At 52.4% G+C, this 22,073-nt stretch overlaps 1 protein-coding gene across 21 annotated transcripts in view; it reads right to left on the reverse strand.

Annotated features, from left to right (window-relative positions):
- Positions 1-880: 880 nt before the first annotated feature.
- Positions 881-22,073, reverse strand: part of LOC123790226 (protocadherin gamma-C5) — a 168,765-nt gene continuing 147,572 nt past the window's right edge. For 20 of the 21 annotated variants that reach the window (XM_087862199.1, XM_045794436.2, XM_087862201.1 and 17 more), the window contains 3 exons: positions 16,402-16,460; positions 7,937-8,025; positions 881-2,902 (listed from right to left, as the gene is read on the reverse strand). In XM_087862199.1, the coding sequence (XP_087718325.1) occupies positions 2,676-2,902; positions 7,937-8,025; positions 16,402-16,460 (375 nt within the window). In that variant the 3' untranslated portion in view covers positions 881-2,675. Of the gene's footprint in view, positions 2,903-7,936; positions 8,026-16,401; positions 16,461-19,415; positions 21,876-22,073 lie in introns of those variants that run through there. The other variant, XM_045794427.2, reaches the window with a different exon arrangement.

Consider the following 22,073-nt stretch of genomic DNA (forward strand, 5'->3'; position numbering starts at 1 on the left):
GCAACTTCGAATCCCACTGTGCTTCAAGGAAGCAGGCAGAGGAGGAGGGGAGGGGAGGACGGCTAACTGAAGAGGGAATGGAAAAGCGGGGGGGGGGGGGGAGGGAAGGAGGGAGGACGATCTGGGTCTTCGGGCAATCTCATTACACACTTTTCAATCCCCTTGACACCACGGCCCCTCCCGAGAAACAGGAATGCGCGTTCCAATTTCCTTGGCTTTGCTGCAGCGAGTAGTAAGGTGAATTCCAGATGGGTAAACTGAGGCCCAGGCTATTATAGACTGGGCCTTTGGAGAAGCGCCTCCGGCATGCCCTCCCACTCCCACCGTGTTCCCAAACTCACTAGGCAGCGGGGGTGGAGGGGAATGGGCAAAGGAGAATCCACCCTCCTCCGGAAAAGCCCACAAGGGCACTCGCGGATGTTAATTTTAGCAGAGAAGAGGCGGAAACTAAGGAAATGTCCACCACCCGATCTCCAGCCGGCGCCAACGCACTCCCGCCCCCGCTCCAGTGTCCTCTTCTGCCTGGAGACTGGCGCCTAGAACCGTCAGGGAGACAGCGCCAGCATCCAAACGCCACACACCGCCTCGCGGCGCTCCGAAGCCCCCGCCCCCACAACAGACCCAGAAGCCGAGTACACACAACGGTATACCGATCCACAAGCACGATCACGGTCAGCTGTACGCTGTTACGTTTGCACAACAGTACTGCAAGCATACACAGCCACATCTGACAGACACAGCCTCACGGGCAATGACACAAGACCAAGATGCAAACACAGTCGCCCCGCGATCCCGCCCTTCTTCCAGCACACGCCGCTTAGCTCGCCACTTCACCCACACACGACAGGAGCCTCCATCCCTGACACAGAACCGTTCAACCTTTCAGAAGAAACCTTTTAATTTTTTTTCAAAGAAAAAAGCCATATAAATATTAGAGTATAAAACTTGCGTGAGACACAGGAAAGGGAGTGGGTGGGGAAGCTACGTGACTATGCAAGAGAAGCACTTATAGGAGTCAGTACAGGGGAGGGGTCGCCGCAGCGCGTGGACACAGCACAAAACACAGCACGGGCCGCCGCAGGCAGATTCAAGGACAGACGGCTGCGCGGAGCCTCCGCCCACCCGCCACCACGGAAAAGCACACCGCACTACACTATTGGCTATTCTACACCAGCCGAAAGAGGAAGGGGGCTCTACGCTACTGTTAGGGCTGGGGTGGGGTTCTTGCGCAGCCCCGCTGGAGGTACGGGACTGGGGCGGGGGAGGGCAGATAGGGGTGGGCAGAGAAAGGTCTATGCACAAGGAGGCACTGGGGGGACTTTAACCAGGCTCTGGCCACTAGGGGGCAGACGGGGGGGGGCTGGGCAGTGGCCTTCACAGAGAAGAAATGGCACCTGGCAAAATGAAGGAACAGAGGCTTGGGGAGTGCGGGGGCCCTGTGGAGAAGCCCTGATCCGGGGCTGAAACTTCCTGTCCACTTGGTCCCAGCTCTAGCTCCATGCCTCCCCAACCCAAGGACCAAGAATGGCCCAGCTGACCCTCCCCTGCTGCTGGGGCCACACTTATTCTTCTACCAGTGGCACCTCTGGAGTACCCAGCACCCACAGAGGGCCCTCTGACCTCTCCAGGGGACCTGGTCCTAAACGTCCTCAAACCTTCCTTTGGCTGTAATGCCAGCTGAAATCCATTCATGCTAAAAGCTCAGCCCAAAGTTTACTGCCTTTATGTGGTAAATGAGGGTCCAGCCTGGTACTTGGTTTATGGCTGGAACTGGGGATCCGGCCAGTACCCTGGGGACATACAGAGCCTTCTACAAGACCCTGATAACCAGTAAGTCAAGCTTTATCCATCCCCCACATCCACACCCTTCCCTTCTTTATCTTACCACCCCATACTGTCTTGGAACATGCAATGGAGTCTCTTGTTTGGGGAGGGGGAAGTCACAGCATGCAGTGGGAACATCAAACAATGAAAAACAGAACAAAAGACTGGTCCCGAGGCCTTTGGGAAAAGGCATGGTAGCAAAGTGCCCTCCCTAAATCCAGCAAGCATCAGTACCATGGGAATGGTGACCATGTCTCCCAAAACTTGAGCTTAGTCTCAGGCTCTGGAAGGAGATGAAAGAACTGGCACCAAACCATGCTTTGGGAGGGGGGGGGGGGGGGAGAGTCTGAGAATTGGAGAGGCCTACAGGTTATGATGCCCTTCCAACTCCTCAGAACTATGAGCCTTTTTAGGTCACCAGGTACCCTCAACACCCCAACCACCTTACTCAAGAAAGAGGGGCTGATGAGGGAGTGGGGTGGGGTGGGATGGGTAGGAGGGAGGCAGGGGGTGGTAGATGGGCCTGATTAAATTTGGAAGATGGCAAAGTTCAGCTGTAACTAAAGGGGGTGTGATAAATGGTGTCTACACGAACCCCACTACCCCCATGGGCACAGCAATGGATTAGATGGGGGTTCCCAGCAGAACTCCCTTTGCATATTCAATCCCTTGGGGGCAGAGAGGGGGTGTTGACTGGGCACTTGTTTCTGTTTCCCAAAGGGAGCATGGCCTGGATCCCTACCAGTATCCTGGGGGTGAGCCCTGAAAATCCGAGGCCTGGGTACAGGTAAGGAGAGACTGGGCTGGTTGGGGAGGGAAGCTGCCCTGTGGCTCCAGGCCTGGCCTCCACATTACTTCTTCTCCTTTTTGCCTGACTTCTTCTTGTTGCCGTTGCCACCTGCAGGGGCCTTGCCATCTCGCTTGCCGGCCGCGTTGGTCAGTGTGGCGTTGCTGCCCGGGATGTAGACGTTCTGGCGGTAGTCGGGCACGTGCTGCAGGGTAAACTGAGGCCCGTAGCGGGCACTTAAGCCCATGGTGCCAGCGCCCCCTCCCAGGGTGGAGCTCCCATCAGCAGCTTCTGCAAGAGACAGAGGAAGGTCAGGAGCTAAACTCTGGGTCCCCAATGGTCACTCTGTTGAGCACAACCAGTTAATGAAGGCCTGCAAAGCACCTGGTCCTGATCCCGCTGAGCCCCGGGAATGTCCTCTCTATTCACAAGAGGCAGATGGGAGACAGCCTATATTTGATTCCCAGCTCTCTTACCTACTAACTGATTTGGGGCAAGTCTACATAAACTCCCCTATGTCTCTTCAGTTTTCTGATCTGTGAAACTGGTTAAAAGAAGCATCTACTCTTCAGGTTTCAGTTAAGGCTAACGAAGGTTAAAGCACCTAGAAGAGTGCCTATTGCACAGTAAGGGCTTAAAACACGCTAGCTGTTACTTTTCTCAGGGCTGAGTTAAAAGCTCTCAAATCCTTGCCCTAACCCCTCTCAAGGGAGCCCCTCTGGTGGCCACACCAGATCATGGGCTCCTGGAAGGCAGCAACCAGGACCTGTAGGTCCTTCTATCCTCAGGCCAGTGCCCGAGACGTGGGTAGTGAGCAGTTCTGCGGGTAGTGTGGGGAGGAGGACAGTTCCTGGGCCTTCCGTTCAGAATAGTACCAGCCGCTGACAGCTACTGGGCGCCAGGCACTCTGCCAGAGATACACGGGCATGATGGCTTTCCCCTCCATAGGACAACCCAGCGAGATAGGTGGTATGTGTCCCCACTTCACAGATGAGGAAAGCAAGGCTTAGAGAAAGTAAAACACTAACGCAAAGCCATAGCCGGCGGGGTGGCTGAGTGTATCTAAGCATCACTGTCGGGCAGAGTCACCACTATCCTTAGCAGCGGGGACCCCGTCGCTCTGTGGAGAGCAGAGTGGGACAGACCACTGGGCTGAGCAGTGCTCTAGGAGGCTAAGCACAGGACCCTGGGAGCAGACAGCTCAGGTACGCGGCAGACACAGGCTCAGAGCATTCGAGCTGGGCGACACTGCCCAGCTTCCCACCGTGCAAAGAAACGGGGTCTAGGGAAATACAAATGGGGCTCCCGCTCTGCATTACCCTGGGCGCTTGCTGGAAACGGAGACTCAGAATCTGCATTTTAACAAGATTTCCAAGTGATTCTGATGCACACTGAAGATAGAGAAGCACAGAATCGCTTACCTCACTGGGTTTTTGTGCAGCACCCAGGCACGTGCGAGGTGCGCCCCGAGGTGCGGCTGCCCCCACCCGCACCACCACACGCTGGGTGAGCGACTTCGCGACTTGACTCCACAGGCTGCCTGACTGGGCCGGCAGGGAAACCCAGGAGTTTCCACGCCTTAGACGGAGTTCACCAGGGTTTCTGCTGGACTCCTCTGGCAGCGGGAGGGTAAAAGCCCCAGGAATTCCCAGCCCAGCTGGCAGAAGAGCTCTGCTCCCGGCCTCCCTTTACTCCACCCTGGACCCTGGGAGTGGGTAGAGAGGGTGACTAAAGCCGGAGAGGCTGACTAATCCTGGGACACTAACCAGGGATTGAGAAACAGACCGGAACTATTTTCTAGACCATCACCAGAGGGGGAGGGGAGAGGAGAAGGGAACAGAGACGGGAGAGAGGAGCCCCAGTCCTTCCGCCTCCCCCCTCCTGCTCCAGCGCTCAGGTTTCCACAACCTCCATTCCAAGTCCCAAATCCCAGGATGTGAGGGCTTTGGGGTATGTGTGAAAGAGGCTGGGTGGGAGGGAGCAGCTGCCCACTTCCTTCTTTCTCTAGGCTAGTCCCCTCCCCCAGCCCTTTCATTCCACTGACTTTTCGATGTTCTCCCTAATTAACTCCAGGAGGGAGCCAAGCTCACCCTCCCCTCCAGCATCCCTCATCCAGCCTGGGAAGGGAGAGGAAGGGGGAGGGGGCCCAGATTCGGCTTCAAAGAGCTAGGATTACAGAGTGATTTAGGGGCTAAAGGGGAGACTTCAGAGGCGCCAGAGAGAGGGAGAGAGAGGGACACACACACACACACACACACACACACGCACACACACACACACACACACACACACACACACTGTCTCTCTCTCACGAGCATACACAAGAAAGGGAAATAAATGGGGAGAAACAGGAAGAAGGGAGGCAGGAACAGAAGGGCAAGAGGGGCCAGACTGGGTAATGGGAGGCCAGGGCCACCCACATCTTGCAGGCACCCTAGATCTCTAAGGAGCACCCCAAGGGGGTGGAAACAACAAAGCCAGTTGTTGCCACCTCTCTCCAGAAGCATAGGCCTGACATTGGCCCAGTTCCTGGGGAGGGGGGCGGGGGGGGCACTGAGGTTGGGCTGGACTGAGAAGGGAGATGATGTGCAAACCCAGAGCCTAAGGAAAAAAAAAAAAGGCTGACACTTGAGTTCCTTCTGGTCAGCTCTGCCACTAAAAAAACTGGGTGACCTTGGCAGAGGCCCTGCATGATTCAGGCCTCTGTTTCCCTATCTACAAATATGAGGGGGATAAGGTAGACTGTAGACTGTCTACAATGGCCCCTCCTTCTACCCCTCCAACACACACAGTGATCAGGGACCAAGATCTTTTCTATTCCCTTGAGAAACATTCTTTAAAAAGCAGCAAGAAAGGGGTGTCTGGCTGGCTCAGTCAGTGGAGCATGTGACTCCCAATCTTGGGGTTGGGAGTTCAAGCCCTGGGCTGGGTGTAGAGATTACTTAAAAATAAAATCTTCGAACAAAACAAAACAGCTCTGGTCTGAAGGTGGGAGCAGCACTGGCCTCCTCTCTAGCTCCTGGCACCACAACCCCCTTCCCCCACTTTGCCCTTCCCACCCCACCAGGGCTGGGACAGCACCTCCAGACAGGAGGCCTGTTCAAGCTAGACTAGGGCCAGTTGAACCACAAACCAGAGCCTCCTTGAAAACGCACTTCCCCCCAAATGTTTATTTAAAAAGCCTCCCAAGTGTACTTACTTTCCTTCTTCCTTACCCCCCCTCAGCAGCCCCTAGCGCCAGGCTGGGCTGGACTCCAGGAACCTCTCTGGCTTCAGGGCAGGGAAGCGGGTGTGAAAGTGAGAGTAGGGCCTGACCCTGCCACTTCAACCCTCTGGATCCATTCCCCAAGGCCCAAGCTTACGCTCAGGTCAGCCGCTGTGTGGGCCAGGGGGGTGGAGCCCTGACAGGGGAGCCTGCCTGCAGTGACCCAGGAAGGTCATGGGCCATAAATACTGATTCCATTTCTGTTTTTTAAGTCTGGATTCAGGCCAAAAAGCCTGCTTCCTGGCCTTAACGCTGAAAACCACAACAGCTAAATATACCTGTCTGTTCACTTTCCTCAAGAACCTGACTTGGCATCTCCCAGACCCACCCGCCTACCTCTTTCATACTCAGTATCTGGCCTCTTCCAGAAGTACAGCCCCCACCCAAGACCTGGGCCAGCTCTGTCCCAGAAGGCTGGCCTCCCCTGTCACTTCCCTCTTCCTCTCCCCCTTCACCTACCACGGGCCTGGCTTCACTCAGCCTCACAGACATCTGGGAGAAGCTTGCCAGATTAAAACAAAAAAACAAAAAAACAAAAAAACAAAAAAAAAATGCAGGGTGCCCGATTAATGGCACTAATGTTTGGGGCCTACTTATGCGAAAATATTATTTGTTTACATGAATTAAAATTAACTGGTTATCCTGTATTGTGTCTGGCCCCTCTAGTCTGGGAGCAAAGCAGGACAGTAAGAGGAGTTCAGCCTCTGCTCCTGTTCAGCTAAAAGGGAAATTAGGCAGCATCTAAAGCAGACGTGGTCACTGCAGAAGAAAAGGCATGAACCTGGGAGTCGGACTGCATTAGAATCACCCATCTGCAGCTCTAAAGGGGGACCTGGGAGCAAGGGATTTCTCAGTTCTCTCATCTGTCAAATATAAGTAAGTAATCACAGACCAGTCTTGCAGCGCTGGTAAGAGGATTAACTGTTGTGAGGCCCGCCAAGTTGGCCACGCATGTGCCCGGGACAGTATACAGGTGTGATTTTCGTGGTTACTCTTCTGATTCGACCTGGTTCTCTACCAGCCGTCCACATGTGCTAGAGGCCAGCCCTTTCACTCCACTAGGTAAGCCTGGGGCTTTCATCCTCTGACAGCCTCCAAGGAAGCCTAGGATTTGCTGCTCCTGCAACTCGTCCTTATTAATAGGCATTATTCTGCCTTCTACGGGTCAATAAGGATAAGAATTAATCAATTTTAGCCACTGCGTTACTCTGTCATTCCTGTGCTATGGCCTTACATTTGGCCCTCACAACACCGCAGGAAGATCTGTCAGTGACACTGAGGCCCCCAGGGGCTGAGTACCCTCCGTGAGGATGCCCAGATTTTTTTTTTTTTTTTTTATGTTATGTTAGTCACCATACAGTCCATAAGGAACAGCAGAGAGGGCATTAGGAGAAGGAAGGGTGCCTGGATTTGAATCCGGGTTGGCCCACCCCCAAGGCCTGCGCTGCTAAGTACTAATATCATTCTGTTGTTCTGTTGCCCTGCTCAGGACCCTTTTGACTCTTCCGGGACAACAGTCAGTGCTGGGTCTCTGCTGCACGTGCACTTCTGTTAGCCTTCTAGGAAAATCAAAATCCTGCTCTGCAGGTGGAGGCAACAGAAAAGAGAAGGGGTCTCCCAGGTCCAAGGGTATTCTCGCACACCCACTGGCACGGACGCGAGGCTCGGGTGTGCCAGGCCCACGGCTGCATCGCATTTATCCTCATGACAAGCCCTGGACACCACTGCCTCCATTTTCTTGGCTGAAGAAGAGTTAGTGAGAGTAAGCAAACGGATCAAATTCCCAAAGACAGTGGCAGAACGAGGATCCAACCTATGCTGTCCCCTGCTGAAGCTGGCATCTTAACACTACTGCCTACACCCCCTCAATAAATCTTTCCTTTTCTGCTCCCCTTTAGGCATCCCCCCCGCTGTTTCTCAGTCTGGCTTTTGGCCAGGAATGAGGAGGCCCCTCAGAGCAGCTGAAAGATCCAGAGATGCCATGCAGGTGGATGGCCAGTCTTGAGGCCCGGCGGCTGCAGGACCACCCCAAACCCCCCACGCAGAGGGGCACAACTCACCACTGGCAGAGGCCAGGATCATGGCCTGCAGCATCTCCGTGTCAAACTGGTTGTTGGGCCACGTGCCGGTCTCATCGCCATTCTGGGAGCTGCAGAGAGAGTGGGCTGGTGAATACGGCTTCCTGGGCCAGCCCAGGCCACGCCCCTCCCGTCCTCTCCCAGGGAACCCAGATCTAGCACCCTGTGTCTCCATCCCATGCCAAAAGACGGCCAGTAGGATCAGAACACGTAACGTCTGCAAATCCTTTGGAAAAAATCCCTCTGCTGAGCACACGTGCTTGCCTTGCACCATCTATAAAAAAACCTCTTCTGAGGCACTTCCCTAATTCCTCAAGCTCCCTCTCACAGCAAATCCAGTGCAGATACTGTTCTCCAGACTGCCAGTTTCCAACCTCTGCTTTGGTAACATGAATAAAAATTGTCAGAGGGGATGCCTAAGCCCACCCGGACTGGACCGGGTGCCTCCACGTGGCAGCCCCAGTGGCCCTGCTCCTGCTGCTGTAGCTGAGACAGGGCCTGCCTGCCTCTGACCGAAAGACCTAGTTAACACCTTCAGACACTCCAAGCACTGAGGAAAACATGAGGTGCTCAATAATTGTTAAAAATGCCAACCTATAAAGGACCCGAAGGAATTCCAACCCAACTCGGACTTTTCGCACAGTGACTATTTCCCTGCTTTGTTGGAATTTGGAAGTATGACATTATTTCTGTTTCTGAGGGGGGGCACCCTGACACACATACACACACACACACACACACACACACACACACACACAGTCTATTAGGTGATCCTTGGCACCCTCTGGCAAAGTTCCTCAACAAATATCTCTCGCCAAATGAATGGGAAACAAATCCACGGAGAGAGTGAGGTCACACGATGAGGGAAGGATGTGGGACCAGGGGAGTGGCTGCCGGCAGGCCTTGAATGCATAAGCCTGAGAGACAGAGAGAGAGGGAGAGGGAGCACAAGAGAGTGAACACGAGTGAGCGCAAGAGCACGATCACATCTGTGCATTCTGTCATGGTGGGTGAGCACAGCCAAGAAATGCTTTGCAATTTTTCCAAGTTCTGTCCTTGCTTATGGCTTCCCCTGATATGGGATTCCCCATCCCCAGCAAGGTGAACTTAGTCTAAGGCTTAGATCAGAGCACAGCTGCAGGGTGTGACCTCTACACCATCACATCAAACAGTTAGGGCTGGGGGGAAAGTAGGAGGCTCATTTCTCTCTCAGAGTGAGAAGAGGTGAAATTCTGTGTCCATTTATTCAACCAACATTTACTGAGCAATGACTGTGCACCAGGCACTGGGCGAGATACTGCGGTTATAGTTGGGAACATGACTGAGATAGTTTGTCTCTATGCTGCTCACGGTCCATATTGAGAGGCTGACATTAAATAATTACACAATTATTTCATTGTGACTGTGACAAGTGCCGTGAACACAAAGACCAGGGTGGAGAGGGAAGTCTTGATTTAGTAGGGGCTCTGGGCTCAATCAGTCCAGGCTTCCCTAAGGAAAAGGGAAGTGAGAAGACAGGGAATTTAAATTGGAAGGCATTTCCAGGTGACGTGCAGGACCATTCCAGCTAAACCAAAGTAGGAGCAATGACAGAAAATCACCACCTTGCAAGCAGCAATCATCAGGGAAGATGAACATATTACAAGGGGAAGGTTGCTGCACAATCTCAAATACCACTGACACGGTACTTATTCGTCAAATATTAAAAAATATCTTTGTAATGGAGAGAGCTGGAGATACCACTTAACTAAGTGAACAAAGGGAGTATCACTGACAGCTGGACAGAAGGACATGAAATCATTCCCATGTAATGCAGTGGGAGCGTGCACAGTGTCGCACAGGCAGTATTCCTACCAAAACTGTTAACCTGATTTCACTGTGAGGAAATGTACATCCAGATTGTGGGACATTTTAAAAGACAACTGGCTTGGACCCTAAAAAATGTCTGTTGTGAAAAACAAAAAAGGTAAGGAGGCTTTTCTACATTAAAGGAGATGAGACAGCTATGGCAAGCAAATACAATTCATGCTCTTTGATTGAATCCTAGATTTGAAAAAAAGTACCAGAGGTGTAGCTGGCTCAGTCGGGAGAGCGTGCGACCTTACAGTCATGAATTCAAGCCCCACATTGGGTGCAGAGCTTACTTTAAAAAACAAACAAAACCCACCAAAAAGGTTAAAAGACATTTCAAGAACATTTATGAATATCTGCTAGACTATATATTATTGCACTAATGTTTAATTTCTCAAACGATCATTCTTTTATGGTTTGTAGGACAATGCTACTATTAGGAGTTATATACAGAAGCTTTTCAAATGTTATGATGTCTGCCACTCTCAAATGTTTCAGGAAAAAAAAGTGTCGTGTGTGTGTGTGTGTGTGTGTGTGTGTGTGTGTAGAGAGAGAGAGAAAAGCAAACGTGCAATATATTAACTGATTAATCTAGGTAAAAACAGTATTTGCATGTTCATCACACTATTTTTGATAAGTCAACTTTTTGGTAAGCTTGAAACATTTCAGAGTAAAAAACGGAGAAGTAAAGTGAAGTATGCAGGAGAGGGTGTAGCGCTGGGGGAGAGCGCTTTCCAGGCAGAGAGAGTAACATGCCCCAAGCCTCTGAGGCTGGGAAAAGCATGGCCAGTTCAGCGGACTAAGGGAAGCCAGTGTGGCTGCCCCAAGGGGAGGCGGTGTGGGGTGCTGAGAATGTAGAAATGGATACTAAAGATTTTGGTCTCATCCTAAGAGCTCTAGCAAGTCACTCAGGTGTTTAAAGCAGGGCAAGGTGGGGGGCTGTCATGATGGGATTAAAAGATTTAAAGATGGCTCTTGCTCCTGGGCGAGGACCAAGGGTTAAGGGTACCTTTGGGAGGACAGGAGCCCAGTGATGGGGCCTCAGCCAGCTCTGTCTCCATGGAAATCCAGGGGTCTTTACCTGCAGCCCTGCTGAGCGGTCACTGGGCCTGCTAGAGGGCACAGGCTGAGGCAGATGGGCTCACACACAACTGAAGAGCTGGACTGGGATAGAGTTGGGAGAACGAGGTCAAAGGTAGGAAGCAAAGAGAAGGGCTCCGGGTGAACAACGGCAGTGTCAGATACTAGGTTAGGAGGATGCCCTGCGGGGACTGGGTAATGGCGTTGAGGGAATAAAGGTGAGTGAAGGGATGGGTCTGGAACCCTGATGGGCTGGGCTGGGGGAGGATTCTTGGGCAATGGCTGAAGGCTGGAGGCTAAGAAGGTGAGCAGGCTGCCCGCTCTGTGAAGCTGGGCACGAGGTAAGTGGAGGGGGGAAACTTCTTCTTGAACAATTTGCTGAGAGCTTCCTGTTCTCTGGGTTCTGAGCTGACTAAATTATATGTAGTTTAGTTATATATATAATTTGGTTGTATATATTTAGTTTATATACAGTTTATATTTATCTTTAGTTTATATATAGTTTAGTTACAGCTTAGTTAGCTCGCCTATTTGAGCCTCAGAACCACCTGCACGTAAGTGTTATTATGATTCTCTCTCTTTTCCAGCAGATGAATCCCGGGCTCAGAGGGGCTGAGAGACTCCTGAAGCCACACAGCTGCCCCCTGGCAGAGCTGCAACCTGAGAGAGGCCCCCCTGACTCTGAAGCCCATGCTCTTCTACACGACACGACACTGGGCTTCCCCACGGAGGCCCTGGAGCGCCCGCAGCGGGGACAGGGGGCTCTTCCAGGAATTAGGAGACGGTGAAAAATGAAAGTGGAGGAGATGGACTACCTCTAATTGACCATTTTCCAAGCATCCACTATGTGTCAGAGCCTGTGGCAGGGCCTAAGACTAAGAGTTGAGAGAAGCAGTTCTCGCCCTAAGGAGTCTGTATTCCGGTGCGCTGGGTGTGTGTGGCGGGGAATGTCCCAGAGGCTGGGCTGTGGGAAAACGCTCCCTGCAGCAAGATGCAAAAAGGGAGAAATCTGGGGAAGTTACCTCTGACAAGAGCCTAGATTTAACTGTGTTAAAAAGTAAATACATACGTATTTTTTGACATCGTAAAAGCCTGTCAGCTTTTTAAAATGCACATCATAGGGCACCTGGGTGGCTCAGCCGGTTAAGCGTCTGCCTTCAGATCCCAGGGTCCTGCTCAGCAGGGAGCCTGCTTCTCCCTCTCCCTCTGCTGCTCCCCCTGCTTGTTCTCTCTCTCAAATAAAATCTTAAAATAAAATAAAATAAAATAAACATCATATGTCCATATGAGGGGGCTACTAGGCAACAATTAACTTCTGAAAATTTTTTTCCTGCCATGGGGAAATTCTCATGGTATACAGCAAAGAGAACACAAACAGATGATAATGCTGATGGAACTCAATTACTAGGGGGAAAAAATGGTGAGAAATATACCACATCATTGAGAGTAAGAGTTCTTAATATTCTGTGAACAAGTTTGTGAACAATTTATTTCAGTGAATCAGATTTTAAAAAAAGAAAAAACACCTGTGCATGTTGTTTGAGGGCACAAAGAAGAAAGTTTAGAAATACATATATGAAAATATTAAAGAGCTCAACAGATCTGAGACACTCAACCAAATGTAAAATGTGGGCCTTAATTTGGATAAGTGCACAAATGAGTTAATAGACAGACATATAATTGGGGAAATGTCAATATAGACTGGATATCTGATAGTAGCTTATCAATATATTATTTAGTATTAACATATTATTAGTTTATTAATATTATTATGAGTGCTTACATGTTAAAAAAAAGAACTGTCAGACAGTGAAGACTCAGATGAAATGATATGAAGGCTGAGATCTGTTTCTTTTTTTTTTTTTTTTTTAAAGATTTTATTTATTTATTCGACAGAGATAGAGACAGCCAGCGAGAGAGGGAACACAAGCAGGGGAGTGGGAGAGGAAGAAGCAGGCTCATAGCAGAGGAGCCTGATGTGGGACTCGATCCCGGAACGCCGGGATCACGCCCTGAGCCGAAGGCAGGCGCTTAACCGCTGTGCCACCCAGGCGCCCCTGAGATCTGTTTCAAAATAATTCCAGGGGGTAACAGGGTGGAGACCCAAGTGAAACAAAGTAGGGCATTAGTTGGAGCTGGAGAGTGGGATCAGAGGTTCACTGTACCATTCTACTTCCGTACAGATTTGAAAATTTTCATATTCAAAAAATGTTAGTTGGGGGCTCTCTGGAGTGTGAAATTAGAGTGCTTTCTCTTTTAAATTTTTCCTCTATTTCTCATGCTTCTATAACGAGCGTGTATTTTTTTATAAGCAGCAAAAAATAAGTCACTACTTGCCCACAGAATGACGGCCTAAACTGAGGGGGAGCAGGACGAAGGTCTCTCTGAGGACGGGGAATCTAAGGGTAGGGTGGAGCCATCAAGGGAGAACAGAGTGGAGACCAGGAGAAGCTAAGTGGAGACTCTCTCCTCTGTGGAGAGATGGGAACAGCTGCAGGGTGGGGCCTGGGTCACAGCCTGAGAAGGGACCAGTGGTTTGCTGGGTTCAGCGCTTGAGGTAACAGCTGCTGAGATAAGAAGCCAGAAGGGTGACTCGAGAAGGGATACTGGCTGGAAGGAGGAGCACCTGGCAAGCAGGGACTTCACAACTTGTCTTTCTCCCTTTGGTCTAGGTAATGTGACCCAGTGCTAACTTGAACTAGGTTTACTGGAGAACTCAACAGCAGCCCTGCTCTGAAGCCGGTGTGCCAGTAGTCGAGATGGTAGGAATGGAGTGGAACAGAGAAGGTGTGGAGGGCCGGAACCAGAGTTAGACTGAATAAGAGAAATCTCCCTCTTCATCCTCTCATTCCAATTTACTCATCAGAATGGCAGCAAAGAAAGAATTCCCCGTCAGTCCAGTCTGCTGACCCTGAGATGCTTTACCACAAGGCCTTTGCATATGCTCTTCCCTCCCTCCTTCAGCTGGTTAATTCATACTTAGCCTTCAGATCTCAGCAACACCTCATTTCCTCATAGATGTCCTCCTGCTCCCCGACCAGGTCAAATCCCTATCCGATGCTCTCACCACCAGGTCTGCTCTTCATAGCACGTGGGATAACTGCAATCTTACATTTATTTTTTATTTTTGGTTAATATGTGTCTCACTCAACATACAGTAAACTCCTCGAGGACAGGGAACAGGCCTATTTTATTACCTCCTACACCTAGAATACGACCTGGCCTCCAGGAGGTGCTTACTAACTATGGAATGAATGAAGGAGGAAAGCTGCAGTTGCTGGACTGAGACCTTAATGTTTATTGCATCTGGGCCATTTTGGAACTCCAACAGGAATGTGCGTCCCATCCCCCTCAAGTTAACTACGGAAGGGAGCCTTCTCCTACATCTCCCCAAGAGCTCCTATGTGTATTTCAGGCCACCAAGTCTCTCATTCGATGAAAAGGGACTTGGGCCAGGGGTAAGGTGCTCAACCCAGGGGGCACATCACAAGCAGTCTGTGGGCCTCCCAGGTGTAGCAGTGAATTCCATTACAGGGCCAGTACGGTCTGGGGTGGGGGTGGGGGTACAGGGGCCACAAGCTGCCCCGTGCTTCTCACCACCTCAGCTCCCACCTGGAGGCTTTCTCTACATTCACATGACCCTCTTCTTCTCAGAACTTACTATGATTTGTAACTAGACATTTTTTTAGTGTGATTTGTTGTCACTTTTCTGTCTCACCTGCTGCTCTGGAAGTCTATGAGTTCAAAGATGTCTGCTTGTTCATTCTTGTAGGACAGTGTTTAGAAAAGGGCCTGGCTCATAGTAGATGCCCAACACATAAGTGATGAATGAATGAACACGTGCGTGAACACATGAATGACCTGACAGATAAGCAATAGGCTGGCAAGGCCACTGGGGCAAAAGAAGACAGATGGGGTCAAGGGAGGGGCGATGGCGTCCCAGCCATCTGGCTTGCTGCCTCCTAGGGGCCTTCTTGGAGGTGGAGGCCCAGCACATACCAAGGTCTCCTGGGTCCTCGTGGCAGTGTGGGCTCGCCACCTGCAGCATGCAGGGACACATGGGCAGTAAGGGCCTAGGCAGCAAGGAGGCAGGGGAAGGGCGCCTAAGTTCTGCCCCCACCCCACCCCGGGTTCCCTGGACTCCTCCAGGCTCCTGACTTCTAACAGGGAGGCCTGGCCCCGAGCCCACCCCACTCCCCTCAGACCAACTGAAGGTCTTTCTACAGTTTCCTTCCCCACCACCCGCAGGGGGTTCCTGTCTCAGCAGGAATTCATACTGACTGAAATGAGCAGCTGGGGCAGCCAGGATGGGAGGGTGTGTGTGGTGGTAAGCACTGATCAAAGACTCTGTGTGTGAAGGGTAAGGGGAGGGAGGGGGGGACACGTGTGTGCTGGCTTGCGCACAAGTACAAAGAAATAAGAGACAGGATGAAAGGGAGACAAAGGGAGATAAAGAAAGAGTAACAGAAAGAGGCTCAGGGATGCAGACAGAGAGAGACTATACACTTAGAGAGACATACAGAGAGAGACAGAGACACAGGGTGAGAACAGAAAAGAAATCAGAAATAGCACGAGATTAAGAAACCAGGAGACTGGAGACAGAGGAACACAAGGACACTAGGCAAGAGGGAGAGACAGAAAAGAGGTCAAAGAAAGAGGGAGGCAGAAACAGAGAGGAGAAGAAACAGGGACTGAGACTAAGGAAGGGTCACACGTATTCATTAATTCCACATTTCCTGAGCACCCAGCATGGCAGGTGCAGTGTGAGGCACAGATCCGTGCAAGGAGACACAAATGGCAGGGACTAAGATGCAGCGATAAAGACAGAAACTGAGGCAGACACAGAAAGAGAGGGAGAGGCAGAGACTGCGAACTGAGACAGAGACTGAGGGAAGGGCAACAAGATAAGAAAGAGTGGCAGAGACAACAGGCCTGTGGGTAGAGAGGCAGGACCAGCGGCAGGACCTAGGGCAGCCTGGAGCCAGGGCAGGACCAGGGAGACCTGTCCCTTGGCTCCTCGCTCAGTCTCACCTCCAGCTGTGCAGTCTCCACCTTTCCCCACAGCTGCCTGGCCTCCCTCACCTCTGGCCCTGATCTTTCCTGCTGGCTCTGAAGGAGGATCTGACTGCTGACAGTGCCTCCAGTCCCCCTCCTGTCCCCCGAGTCTCTGCCTGAACCCCAGCCCAACCTGGAGCAGGAGGATGTACGAATTAGATGGGTATAAAACACTTCCTTTCCACCCAGAGACCACCTTAAGACCAGCAGATAGGTAAAGGTTCACATGGGGAGAAGGGAGGGGCTGAGTGTGTGCAATGAGTGTTCAAAAGAGCCAGAGTAGAAGCCTCTTCCTTCTGGGATCTGTGTACCAGCCCCCACTACATGAAAACCTCCCTGAAATCTGGAACTGAGGGAAGGAGCCATTTGTAGCAAATCCTGAGCCCTCCTCCACCCTCTCCCACGTCATCGCTGAGAACATGCTGCAGAGAAGAGGGTGGGCTGGAGAGGCGGTCACCTACCCGCTGGTGCCGGGTCTCTGGGCCTGAGAGAATCGCCAGTCCGTGTTGGGCGGGGCTTGCTGTGGAGAAAACAGAGGGAAAGGGGCTGAGTACTCACAAGCAGTCAGAATGTCACCAGAGCCTGGGTCTGGGCAGGGAGGGAGAGACGGGAATGGACACAGAGAAGAAAAGAGGGTAAGAGGAGGGAGGGGCAGACTCCTCTCCAAAGACAAAATGTACCCCAGGTCTCAGAGGTCTGAGGTACCAGAGGCAAAGAGATAAAATAACATTGATCTGACCATAGCGAGCAAACCCAGATTCCTTTACTAAAGAAAAGAGCTGAGCTGAGATTCAAGAGCAGAAAGTATCTTCTGTGGAACCCGAGGGAGGGGTGCAGAGAACTCCCCCCCCCCCACCACCAGGAGATTTTCATGAGAATTCCACCAGCCCTAGAAAGAATGTATTCAGCTCCACAGCTGGGAACAAAGCATCCTTGCAGCAAGATGGCTGCTGCTCCGGGTAACCCTTTTTGCGCCAGGTTGTGCTGTAACATATTCAGAGGGACCCCTCCTCCAGGCCCTTGGCTCTCGACGATCCCTTCCCACAGCTAAACACATTATTAATTTAGGAGTCATGCCAGACTGAGTCTTTGCAGGGCATCCAAGCCCCAGGACACCTCGCACCCCTAGAACTCTGCCAGACAATGGCTGTGACTGAGGAGGAGAGAACAAGGCCGCTCTGTCTGGGATAGAGAAAACTGCTGGGATGGAGCCCAGCCGAGTTCAGGCTCCCACAGCCTCCAAGCAGAGCCAGCGAAGTCTCCAGGGCCCCTAAGGGGCTGATCTGTAGTCACATCCCACCTGGATGAAGGTGTGGGACTTTGACAGACGCTTCACTCCCGAGTCCAGAAGGCGGGCTCGCGCGCGCTCTCTCTCTCTCTCTCTCTCTCTCTCTCTCACACACACACACACACACACACGCACACACAGCACCCCGAGAGCCATCTCCTTACCTGTGCTATGGTGTGCTGGTAATTAACTCTCACACGCACTCCCAGAAGCAGAGAAGAAATGTGAACATCTCTGATTACACTGGGGAGAAGAGAGACCCAAGGCTGCCAAATGACTCACTCTGAGGCTCACAGGTGGCAGTGATATGAGCAGAACCCAGAAATTTAGCATCCCAGATACACCACAAGTCACCAGCACCAGTCCAGCTGCGTGGGGAAGAGCACGGGATGCCTACTCCTCACTCAAACACAGGAGAATCTACACCAAGATGCGAGAACCGTGACAGACTGGAAGAGAGTTGCAGGGCAAAACTCCCAACGTACATGTGGACGGCAGGTCCAAAGCATGTTCAGTGAGGGCTGCTCAGGGATAAGAAGCCCCAGAGGACTTTTCTCTAACATATAAAGCCCTAAAAGGGAAAGAATCCCATCTATGCCCCATCCCAGCAGATGCAGACTGCCCTCCTGTCCTCCAGCTTTACAAGCGCAAGTGACTCCAAGTACAAATTCTGGAGTTAGACCTGAGTTAGAGCTTTCTCTACCACTCACGCTGTGAACTTGAGCAAGTCATGTGACCTCTGTGAAATTCAGTCATAAGGTGAGGAAGCTAGTATCTGTCCAACAAAAGTGGGAAGAACGAGTGAGATGTGGTACTCGGAGGAGATATCGCAGTAAGGCTCTCACTCAGCTATCACATGCGGCTGCTGTTTCAAACTATAATTCTGATTTGGTAGGGGCAGGGAGGAACACAACGATAGTTTAAATAAAAGCTCCTGAGATTGTGGAAACTGTGCCTTTTACTACCACAGTTGCCCCACGTATGAGGGCCCCCTGGTACCTGGCAGTGGCTGTGGCTTTCCATCAGGCCGAGAAGGACAAACTTGACAGAATCTCAGATACTTTGGCCACCCCCAAAGCCCTGACCCGAGATTGCAGGAACACATCAAGGTTACGACGGAGCCAAAAGCCTATCTCTGAGTGTCCAGGTGCTCCACATCCCCACTTTCTGTGATAGGACAGGCAGTGACTGTCACTGAAGCCCCAGGCTGCCTATCCTACTCTTGGGCCACAGGGTAGCTGAGCCAGCCCCCCAAGGCTTCTGGGCTGGAGGCAACCTGACCTCTGCTTAGAGCCCCAGGGGGATGGAGCAGCCAACCCCGGCCCTAGAATTCCCAGGCTCATAAACTCCTGCGCAGACCTGGTCTAGCCTCAGGTGGAGGCAGGAAAAGGCTCCTGAGTCTTTGCAGGCCCTGGGAAACCATGCCATGGGATCCTCAACAGGGTGTGATCAATCAGCAATGAGTACCTCTGAGGCCGGCAGCCAGGTGGTTGGGAAGCCATGAGGGGCCTGGGGACAGCCAGTGCATGTGAACTCGACCAGCAAGCACTGGCAGTTAAAGGCAGCATGCGTGTAAGACCAAGTGCAGGCGTGTGTATATGTGGGTGCAGATGAGGTGAGCCAGTGGGTGTGTTCTGCAGGGAGGACGTGCATGAAGCCTGGGTGTATGCCAATCCTGTCTACAGATGCGTTTGTTTGACCGGCGGGGGGTGGGTAGGGATGGCTGAGATTAACAGTGAAGTCACCCATCAAAGGAGTGGAAAGAGGAAACCTAAAGACTGGCAGAGCAAGCTGGCTCAGGAGTCAAGGAGGCTGAGTGCAGGGATACATTCGTGACTGACTCCATCCAGGACCACGCCCCCACCCAACCCTGGCCATAAAAGATTACCGGCCACCAGCCTTTTCTGAGCATGGGTGGCAGGGACTGCTTCTGCTTCCCCTCACCTACAATCACCACCACCTCCTGGTACTTAAGAGTCCCATCCCCACCTTGGCATTCCAAACAATCTGTCCAAATGGTCCCAGAAATCGGGTGGAGTTCAGGCAACATGGAGCTCCATGCCCCTCTCCACCCCTCGACCCCCACCCCTGCCCCAGAGCAGTGGATGCAAAAAGTCCCTTTTGTGGATGGGCTGCTTCTCCATCGCAGCCCACAGGGGTCGCCCTGGGCGGTATGGAGCCCCTCACCTGGCTCCGCTCCAGCAGCGTATTGGAGCGGGACCGGTAGGCATCAGGTTCCAGCGCCAGAGCTGAGGGCTGCTGGACACTGAGGGGCCTCAGAAAAGTGAAGTCACTGCCATCCGAGGCTGGTGAGAAGCACGTCCTGTAGCAGTGGCTCTGTGAGTCCGTGGGCCGCAGCGTCACCTCCATGTACTTGAGCGTGCCGTCTGAGCTCACCTGCAGGTTGGGACTAGACTGCTTATAGAAGTCCCGAGAGGGGGAGTCCTGGCGCCTGCAGCACTGGCTCCCACCCCCATCTGCATCTGTGTGCCCCCGAAGGCACTTAGCTGACAGAAAAGTGAAGGTGACTAAGGACAAGAGACTGATGGCTGCAAGAGCCACAATGAGGTAAAGGGTAAGGTCTGAACGCTCAGGAGGGTGTAAGAGGAAATCGTTGGACTTGGGCATTTCCTCAGGATCCTCATCCTCCAGAACCAGCAGCACTGTGGCTGTAGAGGAGAGTGAAGGGTCACCATTGTCCCTCACCAGGACCACAACCTGCTGGGTGTCAGAGTCATCCTCCCGTAAGGCCCGGGCTGTGCGCACCTCGCCAGTATGTGCAGACACCAGGAACAGTCCTGGAGCCGTGGACTGTGGCAACAGTGAATAGGAGAGCCACGCGTTGTGGCCTGCATCAGCATCCACAGCCGTCACTTTGGTGACCAAGGAGCCGGGAGGAGCAGAGCGAGGGAGACGCTGGGGGACTGAGAGTTCCCAGCCGGGTCTTGGGTGCAGCACAGTTGGTGCATTATCATTCTGGTCCAGGACAAACACATGCAGAGATGTGTTAGACTGTAATGGGGGAGAGCCAGAGTCTCGAACCCCCACCATGATCTGCAGCATTTGTAGCAATTCATAGTCGAAGGTGCGCTGGGTGAAGACTCGCCCGTCCTCAGGGTTGACATATACAAAGGAGGAAGCTGGGGCTCCCTGAATCTGATTCCCTACAATGGAGTAGGTGAGGTGGGCATTATCCCCAGTATCTGGATCTGAGGCAGCCACAATGCAGAGAAGGGAACCTGGAGGCCGGTTTTCTGGGATGTAAGCAGTATAGAGCTGCTGAGTAAAGTAGGGTGCGTTGTCGTTCACATCTGAAATGTTGAGCCTGATGGTGAGATGTGCGTGCAGGGGAGGTGAGCCCGCGTCACTGGCCAACAGCTCAATGATGTAGTGGGATGTGGTCTCCCGGTCCAAAGGCTGGCTGGTTAGCAGTGAGTAGTGGTTCTCAGAAGGCTTAATCTGAAATGGCAGGTCCGGGGAGATGTCAAGGCTCACCTCACCATTTCTCCCCGAGTCTCGGTCCCGCACATTAAACAAGCCCACTACCGTGCCCACTGGCGTGCTCTCCAGGATAGGGTTGACCAAAGAGGCCAGTAGTACCTCCGGGGCATTGTCATTGGCATCTCCCACCTCCACCTGAATCATACAGTGGCCTTCCATGGCTGGCTGTCCCTGGTCACGGGCTCTCGCATGAATTTCATAGAAACTTGACTCCTCAAAGTCTATGGGACCCAGCACGTGGATTGCTCCACTGCTAGGGTCTAGGCCAAAGAGATTACGCACTACCTCAGATGTATGGTCTCCGAAAGAATAGTCTAGTTGGCCATTGGTGCCCTCGTCTGGATCAGTGGCATTGAGGCGGAGCAGCAGTGTACCCACGGGTGCGTTCTCTGGGAGCCCCACACGAAGAACTGAGGACTGGAAGGTGGGGGCATTATCATTGACGTCCAGCACAATGACAGAGATCAGGGTGGTCCCTGAGCGGGCTGGGATACCCCCGTCCACAGCAGTGAGCACCAGCTGGTGTCTTGCCTGGGCTTCTCGGTCCAGCTGCTGCTCTAGCACCAGCTCTGGAAATAGCTTCCCATCTTTTAGGGTCTTCACGTTCAGAGAGAAGTGGCTGCTGGGGCTCAGAGTGTAGAAGCTCACGGTATTGGTGCCCACATCCGGGTCCTGGGCGCTATCCAGCGGGAATCGGGCCCCAAGCGCAGCTGATTCTGAGATGCGTATCTCTCGCTCCGAGGTGGCGAAGCTAGGAGAGTTGTCATTGAGATCCAGGATCTCTACCTCCACGCGCATTAGTTCCAAGGGGTGCTCAGTCACCACCTGCACGGGCAGCAGGCAGCTCGTACTGGCTCCACACAGGCTCTCTCGGTCAATCTTTCGATTCACTGCCAGAGCACCACTCATCAAGCTCAAGGAAAAATAGTGTCCATTTTCCTCAGACCCCAACCGCAGTCGGCGGCTCGACAGATCTGTCACCTTTAAGCCTAGATCCTGAGCAACATTCCCCACCAGCGTCCCCGGCTCAGACTCCTCCACCACTGAGTAACGAAGCTGCCCGGATACCCAGCCCCAGCAGCACAAGGACATCACGCACAGCACTTGCCATTTCCCAGCGAGCTGTGGGGGTGGCTCAGGCCCCATGACCCAGCAGGCCCTTCCTGGACACTGACTGTGCTGTCCTGTCTCCAAGGTAGACCCAGGTCTTGGTATGTAGCAGCTGAAATCTCTTATGGCTCCTTCCAGCCTCTTAAAAACTGCTCCGAGGTCTGTCTGCCTGCAGCAGTTCTTCTTAGTCACCAAATGGCGGGGGTGGTAGGGGGGGATGGGAACTGAATCTGA

Source organism: Ursus americanus, chromosome 5 (genome assembly GCF_024610735.1).
Source record: "Ursus americanus isolate L20-20 chromosome 5, mUrsAme1.1.p, whole genome shotgun sequence".
NCBI classification, from domain to species: Eukaryota; Metazoa; Chordata; class Mammalia; order Carnivora; family Ursidae; genus Ursus; species Ursus americanus.